Raw genomic sequence first — 16686 nt, 5'->3', positions numbered from 1 at the left:
GTCTAAATCAACACAGCAAAGATTTTGTCTAACCTCATCTTACAAGCTTCCAAAGATGGAGATTCTGTAGCTTGCTTCTTTTGGTGAGTTAGTTTTCATTTACCATGAATGCAAATCATGCATATGGAGAGTTATTATACACAGCAACTGAGGAGTAGTTGATATACTTCAAATTCCTGCCCTCACTTACACAGCTCTTAGCACAGATACAGCAACTTCCTTCTCTCCTCATAGCCTAAAACCAAACCTCCCCTAACTGTTGCTAATGCTAAACAGAAAATAGAAGATGAACCTGATAATAAGATGACCCCTCAAAATTATTAGATAATAAGGTAGCTGATACTATGTATGGAAAAAGTATAAATTTGATATAATTTTCCTGGTATAGAATCTAATTATTGGGGGTTTGCCTTGATTTTGTCCCCCTCCCATTGCTATAGCAGAGAAAATAAACCTGGAGGGTCAGGTAGCCTCCTTGTCCCCTTCCCCTCCCACCAACTTTTCTCCTGCAGCCCCTTCCCCTCTTCCTTACTGTTGGACCCTGCTCCCCCTGGACGTATAGAAGCAAGGAGCAAATTTGAAAACAATAACCTGGCAATTAAACATGGCTGTAACAATTTGCATGTGGTACCCAGAATTGATGTATGTTATCTTGTTTTGAAACTGTTGCAAATTTTAGCACAGGTCTTTCATAAACACAATTTTGAGCAGCACTTTGGCACCTATTTATATGTAGTACTGGCAGTCCTTGACTTAAGACGTTTTGAGTTACAACAAATGACACTTACGGCGTTTATAAATTGACACCTTGTTTCAACTTTCTGATGTCAGTTTCAGCTTTACAATGCCTGATCTGACACAACAGTGAGTAAGTTTGCTGTGTTGCCCACCTCCCTGGAAAACATCTGTTCAAACTTCCTTGGACACTTTCTTTAAGAAAGCAGACAAGACTCCAGAAAAACCTGCAGCCAAGACTCCTGAGAAGACTCTAGCCAAGAACCCTTCAAAAAGTCCAACCAAGAGCCTTTCAAGAAGTCCAGCAAAGTCACCTCAAAGAAGTCCTTCCAAGTCAGTATGATTGCTAATTACAATATAAATACATTAGTGTAGCTATATTACTCATCTATAATTAATTGAGTACAAAATTCTGGGTTATTTTTGGTGAAAATAGGGTATTGGGCCTTGGACCAGGAACCAATCCCCTATTTGTAATATTGTTCCTATGGGAAAATCGGTTCCGAGTTACGACATTTCAACTTAAGACGTAGTTTTCAGGAACCAATTGTGTTGTAAGTTCGAGGACTGCCAGTATAAACTTTTTTTTCCTTTTTGTTTATATTTTGTGTGTCAGGTCAAATTAGTTTAAAAATTCATCCGCTGAGCAGAGCCCAGTCATTTAGATCCACGTGGTGTTACCATCTTTCCTCCCAGACTCATCAGCCTAGGGTTTCAGATACTCCCAAATCCATGGCAAGTATCCTATGTGCAAGCCCCAAGCCCAGAGGTTTTGGGGTTCAGGTGCCCCCAACTCTTGCTTGCCCTTAGCCAACAGGCCAAAGAAGCAAGCCAGGGACAAATTGCGCATCTCCATAAAATAGGCATGTAGCCAAGATCTCTCTAGTCAGGTGAGAGGGTAAGGAACTTTACTTGCTTTTTTATTCCATCTTCAAAATTAAGGCCAGTTTTTCTTGTACAATTCTTTTCTCCTATATAACTCTTTTTGTTGGTTTTGTCTCCTTACTGATTGCCTGTGCTAAAGAGTAATCTCAGGATTAGCGATATTCTAGGCCAACTCATTCTACAGAAAAAGGGATCTAAAATTATTTCACAAAGCAAGGAGAATCCACCTGAAACTGGCAGAGATTATCCTGCTGCAGCTCTGAGGTCTAGTGTAAGAGCAGTAGACCTGAGACTTACAAGGATAAGGAGTTACCCCGGGGCAAATCTTGTTCTGTTCTTTGGGGCAGGCAGTGGGATATCAGAGAGTAACTTGCGGCTCAGTGGTTACCCTGTGGATGGATCTATAACAGTCTCCAGCTTATTATTAACAGGGCTGTCTCCTAGTTTTTAAACTTTTTATGATGGATTTCATTTCTAGGGCTTATACCAAGTTATTGGGCCACTAAGATAGATCAACTGCACCCAGGGTTTTTGTAGATAAAAAGAGCTTTCAGTCATTAATGAACTATAGGACATGTTTGCACAGCTGGAGTGGTAAAAAGCAGCCTTGCTGTTCTGGAAAATCACACCCTGCCACTGTAATATAAAAGTACAGGAGCCTAATTAAAGCAGCAACTCTGAAACGGGTATCTTCCATATTCCAGGAAGTCTGACATGCAGATAAATTGTTTAAACTACACAAAAATAAGTTGCTTGATGCTGGTATCTTAGGAAAGGAGCTAAGATTTTAGGGAAAACAAAGGAAAATGACCAGGCCAAAAACATTTAGGAAAGAAAACCATGCTGAACTAAGGAAAAAGTTTGTATTGGGAGAGAGAGGTTGACTGAAAGGCACTGTGCAACTAAAATGAAAATGCTGTCTAAAGAGTAAAAGCATATGAAGTCAAAGCTTTATTTAACCAGCCTTGCTCGATGTCTTCAACTGCCCTAATAATGAGACAACGGACTTATGTAAGTCATTAACAGCCAGCACAAGAAATTATGAAGTATGGGAGTTTCAACTGTCACAAAATTATTAAAAGAATGTAATTATTGCATGATGGCAAATGTTACATTTTTTTTACGTAACATTGCAAGTGAATTAATTCAGTGCTTGTGAAAGCTGTCAGTCTGACAGTATGACAGTACTGAAGCCAACAAAGCTAAATTCTTTGCTGATGTAACTGGTCTAGCTCTACTGATTTCAGTAGAATTTCACTCATTTTACTGCTGCACACTGTTAGGCTGACAATATTTGGATCTTGGGGACCACTGGATTTGCTGCTGAATAAAGGCTTTAATCTGTGGCTTCAGCAAAGCTGCTGACCACACGGCAGAGTGAGATATTAAAAAAAACACTGAAAGATGCTTAGGCAAGCATTTTCCTAACGATATCGTAGAGTTGTAAGACATACATAATTCATTGTGTAAGGAGAACAGGATGCAGCTCACCAGCTATTGTTAGGAGATAAAACAGAAGCAAGACCTTGGAGATGAAGGAGTCAGCAAGAAACGGAAAGTGACCAGAGGAAGCGGGTTCACAGTCTTATGCATGCATGCGCTCATAGCAAAAAGACATGTAAATGAATGAAATGCATAGGTAATTCCATGCTAATGAAGTAAAGAGTAAACAGAGGCACAGCTTGAGATAGGAGGGAATATGGGTGGAACAAAGGAGGGGCAAAGGTGGAGTAAATGTTAAGTATGAACCAAGGTATATAAATGTGGAAAGAACTAATGTTCACTGCGGCTCCCCGGTTTTTTGGGAGCTAGTCTGAAGCTGTCTCCATTTTGAATAAAGCTGCTGCAACTAATGTGTTCTGGTGTTTGCTCCCTGCTTGCTTCCTGAGCAACTGGATCCGTGGGCAATTGGATTGTCATCTCCCTAGTCATTGGGCGCTGAATGGAGTCAGGATCTAACACACACAATTTCACTTAAGTTTTTATCTCCCAGACAAAATATGTTATGCTTGTATTAAGCTTACTTAAATGTAAAAAGCATTTAAAAAATGTTCTTGTTGCCATATACATGTATCCATTTCATATAATAAAATCATAGAGAAGTAGGGCTAGAAGGGACCTCCAGAGGTAATTTAATCTAACCCCCTGCCTCAGGCAGGATCATCCTTATCCAAACCATCCTATACAATCCATAATTTAAACTCATAACATGAGACTTCTATCAATGCTGACAAAACACAGACCCAACACCTTAACTTACCACAAGTAAAGCAGAGGAACCACAGCAGCCAATGTCCTGTTTCTATGAAATACTCTCAACATATGCTCAAGAGATCTCAGGTAGAGGGCTTTACTCCCCGCTACAATCAGTCTGACCCTGAGCAGAGGGGCAAGACCTTGTAGCCAGGAACCTCCAGTTTTGGTCCCATTAATATATTCAATAATTAATATATTTCATTAATATTTTCAATAGGAGGCCAGCAGCTTAATTAGGAGACCTGGAAATGAGTATGTTCCATGTTTTAAAGCATGGAAGCCCGCTGTGAAGGCACCCCAACATCCTGAATTCCAAGCAGATATTCCAAATTTGGAATGTAAAGTTCCATCGTGAACCAAAACCTACCAAGAAGTGGATGTTAGCTCTTCTTTAAAGTCAGCATTCTTAATACACAAGTGATATGACACAATCAGAAACACCTCTGAAGGGTTTTGTCACACCCTACTGTAGAATGTGTTGCCAGCAGATAGGGGGAAATGATTATTCCCCTCTATTTAGCACTGGTGAGGTCACATCTGGTGTCTAATTTTGGGCCCCCCACTATAGAAAGGTTCTAGACAAACTGAAGAGTCTGGCAGAGAGCAACACAAATGGTTAGGCGCCTGGAGCATTTTACTTCTGAGGAGAGGCTGAGGGAACTTGGCTTGTTTAGTCTGGAGAAGAGAAGATTGTCGGGGGGCTTCGCAGCAGCCTTCAGCTATCTGAAGGGTGGTTCCAAAGAGGATGGAGTTGGACTGTTCTCTAGGGCTAAGTACAGACAGTCAAAAAAGGCTGAGGCTGAATAGATTCAGTCTTTGCAGGTTAGCCTAAACTGCACAGATTAAATTGAAACAGAAATGGGCAAACATTTACTTTTGACTCAGGAAATACAGCCTCATGCCTGCAGTGGCTTAGCCCAGAACCTGGGGCGCATTAGAGCACAGTTCTCTGGCTGTGCATTCACTTCCTCTTCCTGCTGCCCCTGAGGTCTCTGGGATTTGCACTCCAGAATTACACCAGCAGGACCCTGCAGGATTGCTCATCACTTCCTCTTCCTGCTTTCAGATGCTTCTGGGATTTGTAGTCCACAGTTGCAGCCAGAAGTAAGTTTGAGCAAGAGAAGGGGCATGAGTGACTGGTACTTCCGGAATCTGGGGGGCACTCGCAGAAGCTGCTGACTCTGTCGGAGGGAGGGCATCAGCCCTACCGACAGCATCAGTGTTGGCCGTTGGGAGGGCAGCAGCCCTGTCAGGGTGCACGTGCACCCCTGTGCACCCCCTACCAGTCACTTATGGGAAGGGGTGTTTAACACCTACTCCCTGGCTGGAGACCCCAGGCAGTGTTTGCCGGGGGGGGGGGGGGGGGGCCGTACATTGGGCTGCATCCCCAGTCAGGCTTGACCCCTACCACCTTGTCAGCCATCCCACACTGCTCCAGATAGACAGTGGAGGGACGGAGACAGGCCTGCTCTCTGGAGCAGACAGCACAGCACAGCCCAGGGCTGGAAAGCATGCTGGGGGACTGTAATTGAACTTGAACCAGGAAGTGGTCTGGCTTTTTTTGGCCAGTGTATCCAATAATGTATCAATAAATATAATGTGCCTTCTGGCTGGGGCCCCTAGACACCGCATGCATGTGCACAGCTGCAGCATGCACTCACCCAGGAGTGCAGCTGAGCACTGTGGAGAGCAGCACCCTGCAGGTAAGACTGCAGAGGGGAAAGGGTATGGGGGAGGGAAGGGGTATGTCTTGCATGGTGGCCACAGATTGAGGCCCTCACGGTGAGGGAAGGAGTGGGGCAGGGGTGGGGGCTGGGGCAGGGCAGTGAATGGGAGCCCAGGACCAGGGTGGGGACTGCGAATGAAGATGTGGGTGGCCTGTCCTGGGGATCTGCATCCCAGCACGAGTTGTGCTTTCCACTGCCGGGTGGGCAGGGGACATGACGCAGCCAGTGCATGGCTCCTGGGACAAAGGTAGCAGGGCAGAGAGAGCCAAGCGGGCAGCCTGCATCTGTCCTTGCCCCACTCAGCCCCACTCCTAAAAGCATCCTGGCACTTAAAATGGTGGTGGCAGCACTTGAACTAAAGCTCATTCTTTGAGCTTTAGTTCAAAAGCCCCTCCTGCCATTTTTAAGTGCTAGGACTGATCTCTTGGACAAGCCACCTGCGGCTTTGTCCCACTCCCCATCCCAGTCCCAAGGTCCTATTCATCGCCGTGCCCCCATCCCATTCCTTCCCCGACTGTGGGAGCCCCAATCTGTGCCTCCAGCACCATATCCCTTCCCCTCCACAGACTTACCTGCAGGGCACTGCTCTCCATGCTGCCTGGCTGCATCCCTGTAAATCAGTTATTGAATTGGTGTCGGCTGATATGGCTGGTGAATAATCAGCTATCGGTATCGGCCAAGAAAATCATGATCAGTGCACCCCTACTGTTCTTGGTAGTGGCAGATGACAGAACAAGAAGCAATGGTCTCAAGTTGTAGGAAGAGAAGTTTAGATTAGATATAAGGAAAACCTTTCTCACTAGGAGGGTAGTAAACCACTGGAACAGGTTACCCAGAGAGGTTGTGGAATCTCTGTTCTTAGAGGTTTTAAGACCTGGCTAGAAAAAGCTTTGGCTGGGATGATTTAGTTTGGGATGTTCCTACTTTGAGCAGGGGGTTGGACTAGATGACCTCCTGAGGTCCCATCCACCCCTAATTGTCTATGATGATTCTATGATTTTGCTGGTGTGTATCTATTCTAATTTGGAGAGTCCATTTTTTGAAAAAAAGAAGGATTACGCCATTTCAGTGTCCAGTCAATGCATCACTTCACTGGTAAGAACCTGACCAAGGGTGCCAAATTCAGGTGGAGGCTCTGTGATATGAACATTCATCCAGAAAGAATTGGAATATGACTATGTAGTCAAAGAAACAAAAAAATTAGCAAGCTCTGATCACCACCAAAAACCTAAGTCAAACTAGGTTATCACATTATTAACCCACAGAGCCAACCTGAATAGTAGGATATATAAATGGAAGATGGATGGATTACTTTGAATCTTACTTTAAGTGAAAGCCTTCTTTTACTCTGCCTAACAAGCTACTATATTTCCCAAGTGCTGCAACAACTTCAAACACAAAGTGCTCTTTCAGTTAGGCCACTCCTTTTATTCTCCAGTATGTAAATAAATGTAAAGATCTGAATGAAAAAAGTTTGATGTTTTTACATAGTAACAAACTTCAACTTACACAGCCTTCACCAAAGGTCTCATATTTTTCTTTAAAATGTTGTAAATTAATACTCAGTACAAGTTAAGATTCTTCCCTTCTAACTTTCTGCAGAACTGTAAAGTCATTAATGTCTCTGTATTGCTTATTGAGCCACTCAAGCATAGCTAGAACATGATAGATTTCTTCATGGCCATTTCCTTCCATCTGGGGTGATATAAGGACAACTGTTTTATTTTTGCAACACTTGCTAGGCTATACCAGTTGTAAAGTGATTACAGAAGATTTGTACTGTGGCCAGCATGCTTTTCCCTCACTCTTACTTCCTATAAATTCACTGAGATGCTGACCATCTCTCTAACTAAGGAATGAATAATTGTGGTATGTGTTAAGGATAGCCCACCAAAAAGAGGATCTGGGGAATTTTGGAGTTAATTTCTCTTCTTGACTCTATTCTTCAGGGAAAAACAAATGGATATTACTAAACTTTGCACCAAAGCATATAAAGATAAGCTTAAACAATTAGTAAATGGAACTTCAGACCTACAACATGTCTGAATACCAATAGGCTTGCAATGAAAATCCAGCTAGTTATATGGGCAAACCCTATTGCTTTATCACTGCATGTCTAAACTACTGAAAACACTGTGGTGACACCTTACACATGATTTGCCGTGGCTGTCTGTTTTGGAATTCGAAAGGAATAAAATAAGAGTGCTAGGAAATCATCAGGTACTTATCCACAGGATCTGTATACTGTAGACATTATTCAGACATTTTTAGGAAGGCAAGTTATTATTTTTAGAAATAGGGATAGAAAGCAAAGCTCAAAAAGTTCCATGAATTCACTAAAATCAAATATCTGGGTGCATCTTAAATTTAAGGGCACCTTCTTTTAGAAGGAATACAAAACTGATTGAAACGTATACCAAATAAATTAATATTGCAAGTAAATGTGCATTACAAATTATTCAAATAGACTATTGTGATGTAATTTATCCAAAATAACTTGAGTATAACAGGTTTCTATGGTCCATGGCTATTTAAGACAATCAAATGCATCCCTTAATCTATCAACATTCAACTTACCCTCAGCATGGGGCCATTCTGAAACACATGTGGTTCATCACAAACTACACAGTATTCGTTCAATACGGGTATCCGCTGCTCAGCAAATTCAATAGTCTGAGAACAATGAAAATGAGAACAACATCATCTGCTTAAAAATAATTAACAGACAGCTCATGCTCCAAAGTATTTCTAAAATGGACAGATATCATCTCTTACCTGCACAAGAAAGCCATGGTCTCGTACTGGAATGCATTTTGCACCATAATTTGGCTGTAAGGAAAAAAGTGAGGCACTTCAGTGCATGGAGGCTAATTCGATTTTTAGATTTTTTTTTTTGTGGAGATGCTAAAATTGTATTTTTTTTCTTTGTAAATCTGTCAAATAATATTTGCATCTGGAGAGATCTGCAGCTTACACAAATCATCCAAAATAAATTCATCTGTCTTTCTGATATTGCCTATGCAGCTTTTGCTTTATCTGTCCACTGGCAGCTTGTGTATCTGGACCGAACCATTCCAAAAACTAATCTCAACAAAAAGCACAACTGCTGAACTCCATGCTGGTGTACAAACATTAAGCAATTGTTTTCAAGTAGAGCTGAATGCTAGTTTTTAAATTTAATTTTGTGCATTCTCTCTCCCCGCATATACATACATATCAACTATATATTTAGACTCACATTTCTAAATTTCCTTTAAAACTAAAACAGAATTGAACTTCCCTTTCTCTCATGCTTTACTGATACCCCTTCCTTGAGTATCATCCTAGTTCAGGGGTGGCTGACCCATGGCGCACAAGCCATAAGTGGCCTAGGCAGTTGCTGTGTGTGGCACTCAAGCCCTGGGAACTCAGAAAAAAGCAGCCAGAATGGAAGCAAGAGAGCACAGAGCCTCCAGCCAGGTACAGCAGAATAGAGGCAGTATGCTGCTGCAAGAGAAGATGTCAAGTTCACTGTCAAAAGCTGGATGAACCCTCCCCTTGCCCTGCAGCTCCTGCCAATTTTAAGGCTCGCTATATAAAACTGAAGCAGTTGCAGTGCCAGGGAAGCATTAATCCAAAAGCATTGAGCCCTCCTGCCCCCATTCTGGCAGTCTAGGACACAAACTCTATCAGGCCTTTCAGGGGCACAGATCAGGGCAGCATTTGAGAAGGGTTACAGCTTAACATGTGACATGCCTAAAAACTAAGGTTGGCTACCACAGTACCTAGCATCGTTGTTGCTTTTTTTCAATTTACAGTGACATATTAGGTTATAAGGTGGCCAAAGAGTATGGAACACTCCCACCTACCATCTGTCTCAGTCCATCATTTTACCTTCAATGAGACTTACATCAGGCTATTATGCAGCTTTTGTTTACAGGCCTGCTTTCCATCTCATGACTTTATTTGCAGAACTTTCCCCTGACTCCATGTAGGAAATGGCTCTACAACTTATTTTTCTATATGTCACGCCAAAAAATTTTGGCAAGATAGCAGAAAGGTTTTAATACATGTATTGCCCATGTTAGTCTTGATGGCACTCACTCAAGCCAACAGAATTGCATCTCATTGTATATAAGCTTGGTTTCTTTCAAAAGTAATATATCATAATAATAAAAAATATTATGAAGAATAGTTTTTATTATTATAGTCTGTATCTCTTCTTGCAGTATCACCAATGCCAATATCACTAATGACAGCACCCAGAACCTGAACAAATCCTCATTATCTCGCCAAAGTTAATGTTAGATTTTTTACTGATATCAAGTAGAAGCCTGTTCAGGCCTCCAAAGCAGGGGCATCATCAAAGTTCAAAAGGAAAAATGAATTCCAAACATGCGGTATGGTTGAAATTTTTTTTTCCATTTCATCTTTAGTTAATGTTGGGTGTATAAGCTAAAGAACAATCAAGTAGCATACACATAAACAATTCTCTTGAATCATACCGTATCAGTGCCTTTAGATACAGTGAATACTATCCATAAACAACTTACTAAACTACTTTACCATGAAATGAAATACACTCAGTATAATTTAATTAGAAGAATACAATATTTTGCTCTTATACAACCTTTTAACAAAGGATCTCAGAGACTTCTCAAGATAGGAAGCTCAAAGTAGTGTGAAGCTGTGGACTAGACCTAATACTTAAGTACCTGAAGTAAAACTTAAGCAGAATTTAGGCACCTGAACTCCTGCTTGACATCCAGCAAACCTCTTACTTGCCTGATAGTCTATAGGTATCTGAGATTTCTGTCAAAAACTTACTTAGGCATCTGAACTCCTGCTATTGCAAATGCCCAGGGGTACCTCCATCTGGTTGAGCTGAACATCTCAGCACCTATCTGCTGCCTGAAGCCATTTGGAATTCACAAAAAATGCATTTCCAAGCCCTGAGGGGCTCGAATCAATAAATATATCCAGCACATCTCTAATGCATCCTGAGTTCAGCACAGAGCATCACAACCACAGTGATTTTTCATTTGAAAACATAGCTGGTAGTAGTGCCTCTGCCTGCCTTTTTGTATAATAGGACAGTATACTTGCTCAGGAAGTAGGAGACCTGGGAAGCAAGTTGATTCAAATCCTCATCAGCCATTTCCCAAGCGAGGACCTGGACCACCATATTATGAATTAGTTTGGGATGGCAGCATTATCCCTCCTATGCATATTCTTCAGTGGTTGCTTTGTGCCAAAACATGTAAGTAGCTCCTAGGGGAGGGACTAGGATTCGGGACTCCCTATATCCCAAGGTGAGTGTCCTCATCACAAAGATAGAGTCATGCTCTCTCTCCTTTTGGGCCCATGAATCTGAAATTCCCGGCTGGCTGCTGCACAGCTTCCCAGGAGGGGTAGAGTGGGCCACCATTCCAGCCCATCCTGTAGCCTGTCAATTATGGCATTTCAAACTGTTTGAAACTCCTCAAGGTGAAGAAAACCTTTGAACCCAGGTCTCCCATTTCCTAGGCAGCACCACAACCACTCATGCTTTTAAAGAAAACAGTAAACTAGTCTTCCATACCTAATGGGACCAGTTAGGTGCCTAAGTGCAGGAAGGGGTTAGGTCTCTGAATCCCAGTCTCTCATACCTAAACCCAGGGGAGCGGTAGAGAGAGAAAGCACCAGTTCTGCATTTCTTAATGGGTAGCTTAGGCTCCCTCTGGTCCAGGTTGTGCCTGTTTGGGTGAATTCCACTTTGAGAAACCTCACTTTCCCTTTTCACTGCCTAGAAATCTTGGGCATCTAATTCAGGTTGGTACACTCCAATCCCAGAGCTCGAATACCGTACATCATCACATCTAACTGCTTCTGTGGATTGAGCCTAGGTGCTCATTAAGGGTTATGGATAGAACCCAAGTCTCTTAATGCCTTTTCCCACATCTGACACTTGAGACAGTTCAATACCTTGAAACAGGAAAAAAAGGTCAGAACTTACTCTAATATTACAGAATATCTCCCAGGTTTTGATATTCAGTTATAGAAAGAACTACGTTTAAAAATCATTTATGTGCACTGAACTTCTGTTGTGTTACAGATTTGAACTGGTTTCCGGTCATTTATATTGGTTTATGTGTAATGTCTGTCCCTAGCCCTTGTGAATATGTGTATGCAGATCGCTGTAGCTTTGGCACCAGTCACACTACTCCTTGCAACTTGTTGACCTGAGCACTTGAGCCAGTGTTATGGCTTAACTAACCTGTTACTGAAATAGGCCAGTAGCAAATTACTTTGTTTACAGAACAACAGGGGAACCAAGAAAAGAACTGCATGCCATCCCTTATTCAGACAGATGTAAAATCTCTATCTTAAACTAAGTGATTTCTGTTAGTACAGTGTTGTAGATGTTTACCTATATAGACCTGTATTAGAGTTAGTTTAACACCAAAGCTTCCTTCCTGCACCAATGATTTCATTTAGGTATATTCTGCATATAAGTGGATTTTAAAAACAAATGGAAGGGATAACAAACAGGATAATGATTATTACGCACAGCAGCTTGCAAAGGTGATGATGACGATGGTGTTAAGATACCAATAAGCCCTGAGGTAAGAGAGAGACGCCTGCCCTCTGCAATGGTCGGTTCCTTGAAAAGCTCCGTTTTGGATGACTTTGGGGCACTGGAGTAAGACTTGCTGAGTAACTTATGATTCTTTAGTCCATCCAATTCTTCCATTCTAAGATTACTGGAATAAGACCTGCTTAAAAGTTTGTGGGGCTTCAAGGTGCTGTTGTGCTCACATCGAGGATCCCCAGAACATGATCTACTTAGTAGTTTATGGGGCTTTAGAGTGATGCACTCTTCTTGTTTGACAGCAGTAGAGCAGGAACGGTTCAACAGTTTGTGCGATTTAATAGCCATTGTCTGCTCAGCCCTAGGATCACTAGACAGCGAGCGGCCAAACGTTCTGTGAGATTTATTGGTGCAAACATCGTCAGCCTTAACTGTGCTAGAACAAGTCCTTCTCAGCAACTTGTGAGTTTTGGAGATGCCATCTTGTTCTGATTTCAGTTTTGATTTGTTTTTACCACAGCCAGGTGGAGGATAACTTGGCGACCTTCAAAATAAAGAAGAAAAGAAATTAGCTGAGCAACAATCAAAGTCTCTACAAGATGAACAAGTAACTACATGCAACAAAGGGCCAAATCTATTCCACCTATTAGGCGCATAACTAGACTTAGGCATCTAAGTGTGATTTTATTCTACCTGGTTGAGCCCCAGAAAAACACTGCAAAAGGTGGGTAGGTCCTCCTTTTCCTTGCTGAATATGTGTGACTTAGTCTTAAGGGTAAGAGGACAGTGTATTACAAAATTTAAATGGATTAATGCAGTTTTCAGGATGTGAACAGGCTGGAATAGAATCAGTTTAGGATCAGAAGACCCAAGAGGTAAGATATAAATAGAAAGCTTCTTTTTGGAGGAAAGCCGACACCTCTCCTTGTTAAGTATGGTGCTGAATGAAGAGGATGTGACAATAACAGTTCATTTTTCTTGTTATTACCTGCGCAAGGTAGAAAAGATGTGCAGAGGGGATTTCACTTTTTTCTCCGACAATTTCTTGTTGTGCGTACAATTTGATTTTTCTTTACTATTTTTCCACTGTTGTGTAACAAATGTCTGCATGATTCTGTGAATTAAAAAAATATTTTTTTCTCACATTTTTCAGAGTCAATATTAAGGGCTGTTCATTCATCTCCTGTAAGTTCATCACAGGGGCACAGAAGGGAATTGGTGAGGTTTTATTCACCAAGGCGCTCCCGGGGGTTACAAGAAATAATGGCCACAAGCTAGCAGAGAGCAGATTTAGACTAGACACTAGGAAGAACTTCTTCACAGTTCGAGTGGCCAAGGTCTGGAACGGGCTCCCAGAAGGGAGCTGACCTTCAGGTCTTGCCCAAATTCTTATTCCCATTTGAGCAGAAATTTCTCCAGTACACTGCTTTCTGTCCACCTCACCCAATGACTATTAAGTGCAAGGGGCAGTGGCTCAGCCTCAAAAGGAACATGAGGGAGGGGCCTGGATCATGCCTGAGTTGTAGTGTGGTAGTTATAGAACTGTGCTAGGAAGCTAGAAAGATACCAGTTCAAGCCTCCTCTTGGCAAGGGGGGCTGGGAGCCCATGTCTCTGGTTTTCTAGGCAAGTATCATAACCGCTTAGCTACTAGAGATTAAACAAAGAAGGGCACAGAAAGAAGCACTTTAGTGGGGGAGAAAAAAAGTTAGTTATTCCAGGACTTACACTCAGGTTACAGTGCACATACCACATAGCTGGCTGGTGTGCAGTCCTATTTTATATGTTCAGTCTACACTCACGTGCTTACACATCTACAGCATAAAGCCAAGGCAAAAACGGTCAGGGAGTTGGCTAGAAAACTGCCATTTAGACACACAAAGGAAAATAGAATTCCACCCATAATGTCCAAATCACGGATACATCCTGCATAAGAGAAAGTTGGAAGATATTTGAAAGTGTATTTTTACAGGACTGACAGAATGCAAGGGTGTTTACAAATAGGGATACATGTCTGGTAAGGTTACAGTGAATGATAGTATAGGCCTAACTGGAAATTTAATTTTTTTTCAAAAATTCTTGTCCACAGGAATGAAGGCCTATGAGACATGACTATTCAAAATGTTCTGCTAAATTAGTATGCACACACAAAATTACATTTGCTTGACAAAATACAGTACAAAAGAATGAATTGTGTATACCTCTTGTAAAAGCACCTAATATGTGATTCAAGATTACTGGAATTAGTGAAATCCAGTGTTAGGTGCTTTCAATGATTTTTGTGTGTGTCACATTATCCTAGTAATGTTGATGTGACTGATTTACTTGTAAGGTTATTAAAACATTAAACAGTTAGCTCTAAGGTGCCACCCTGACCTGCTTTCTGCCTGATTTCAGACTAACATGGTTATACCACATCTCACAATTTTGTATTAATAATTTCTTTAAACACCAAGCAGTAAAGATCTTTTTTCAGGGAACAAACTGACACTTTTAAAAGATTGAGACATTTAAACATATATTCCTGTAACTTAGCATTATTGACTCAACAGCATTGTAATTAACTGAATTATATCATGAAAGGTGCTATATAACATGGCTAAATCTTCTCAGCTATCCAATGTGGTTGTTAGTATTACTGAAGCAGAACCTAGAGGTCTCTCAACAGTCATCACAGCCCTGTTGTGCTAGGCACTGTACACAAGATTCCCTGTGTTAGAACGCTTGTAGTTTAAGTCAGGGATGTATGTCCAACTTGTGAGCAACTATAGGCTGCATGAATACTCCAACTGCATCACCCTGCCCAGGTTCTCTGGTTGTAGGCTGCCTTAGGCCCACACACTGCCCCACCCCATCCCATCCTGTCCACAGAGGCAAGGGCAGGGAACAGAAGCTGGAAGGAGGAGTGGGAGCCAGGACTCTGGCTGCTCTACAGTAGGGAGTAGTGGCTGGGTGAGAGCCTGCAGGTCACAAAACCTCTCATGAACCTGATGCAGTTCAGAGGCTATGAGATGGACAGCCCTGCTATAGGTAGCAATAAGACATTGATGAGAAATGCATATTGGCTTCTATTTCACTCTGGAGAGCACACACACACCAGCAGACTTCTCCCTATGCCTGAAGAAGGATGTTTGTGTCCAAAAGCTTGCAAAGAACAATTTTTCCAACTATTTATTTGGTCTAATAAAAGAAAGCACATTTACCCAAAGAACTTTATCTGTCAATAAGAAATAGAACATTTTTAGATGCAAACTCTTTGAGTAACTCTCACTTTATATATACTACTTGAAGTGCAACACAAATGGTAGCAGACATATTTATATGGATCAAGATTGAAGATATTTTTCAGTATTATTACAACAGCATCTGAAAATGGGAGACATGTTTTTTATACGTAACGTTGGGAGCTATTTATCTGAATCAGATCTACAACCCATCCGTTAACTGTGGTTTACTTGATACAATGCAAGAGCTAACACAGCATAACCACAATGTTGCTACAAGGCTTTAGATTCTTCCCAGAACTTACTTTTTCAGTTGATGTCCCAACCCAAATCTTTCCTTCGTAGAGATCTGAAATACATCCACAGTGGGTACTAGAGGAAAAAAAAAGATGTCGGTGATGCATGTGTATCTATAGAAATTTGTGTATTAGTACAGGTTAACACAGAGAACTGATTATTGCATTATTAGTCATTTGGTATTTATGGGACACAATTCATGCTGACATCTAACTATAGCAATGTCAATGAAGCAGCGATGAAAACAGTAGTATTACCCAAGTCTCTGTAGAATATGTTCTTTTTTGTAGTATCAGGTGGCAATGCATTTTATGTTACATTTAAAATGCATTCACTCCCTCTATTAATTGTAATTTGTTTTCATTTTGTTTACAAAATCATTACTTATGTTAGGGAAAGGTTAGACAGAAGCAACAACTTAACTTTCTCTTTGTTAATTATATGTCTCTGACACATCTTAAGCTTCTCTTGTCCAAGAAAATAGCTCCAATTCAAGATTCCCCAAGAGAATCTTTTGAATCTCTTCTTGTACTAGAGGTTGGTCTTTGCTACCTTGAAAAAACTTACCTTTTTACTTAATCATTTTATCTCTACTTTGTGGGAATGCAAAGTTTTGTCCTTTGTTCCGTACCCTTTTGTTCGTTATTTACTAGTTTTTAACAGGTCTCAGAAAATATGGACGAAATGCTACTCAAAGGCCACATTTACATGAGACACCAGCTGCACAGTAGCCCTATACTACTCCGCAGTAGGGGTATGCAAAACAGGCCATATTCAATTCGGATTCAGACCCGAAAAGAAGACAGTGATTCGATTCATTGATTTGGAGCACTGTTCCGATTCAATTTGGCCAAATCCGAATCTGAAGATTCAATACTGATTTGGAGAATCAGCGATTCGGCCATAGACACAGCTTTAAATGTTTTTTCTACATACCACAAGGTACCAGGCATGGCTCATGAATGCTGCGATGGTGGGGCGGATAAAGCATCTCACAGGAGTGGAGGGGGGGGG

General features: G+C 41.4%; 1 protein-coding gene across 7 annotated transcripts in view; it reads right to left on the bottom strand.

The window, feature by feature from the left end:
* PARP8 (poly(ADP-ribose) polymerase family member 8) overlaps positions 1-16686 on the bottom strand; it is a 220758-nt gene that overhangs the window by 51035 nt on the left and 153037 nt on the right. For 6 of the 7 annotated variants that reach the window (XR_003092509.1, XM_025196126.1, XM_025196129.1 and 3 more), the window contains 5 exons: positions 15681-15747; positions 13142-13267; positions 12133-12697; positions 8379-8432; positions 8181-8276 (listed from right to left, as the gene is read on the bottom strand). Coding sequence is in view for 6 of the 7 variants with exons in the window: in XM_025196126.1 (XP_025051911.1) it covers positions 8181-8276; positions 8379-8432; positions 12133-12697; positions 13142-13267; positions 15681-15747 (908 nt within the window). In the remaining variant the exon portion in view is untranslated. The remainder of the gene's footprint in view (positions 1-8180; positions 8277-8378; positions 8433-12132; positions 12698-13141; positions 13268-15680; positions 15748-16686) is intronic. The other variant, XM_025196127.1, reaches the window with a different exon arrangement.

The sequence above is a fragment of the Alligator sinensis genome, unplaced genomic scaffold (genome assembly GCF_000455745.1).
Source record: "Alligator sinensis unplaced genomic scaffold, ASM45574v1 scaffold573_1, whole genome shotgun sequence".
In the NCBI taxonomy this organism is placed as follows: Eukaryota; Metazoa; Chordata; order Crocodylia; family Alligatoridae; genus Alligator; species Alligator sinensis.
This window is presented reverse-complemented; position numbering and strand designations above follow the sequence as displayed.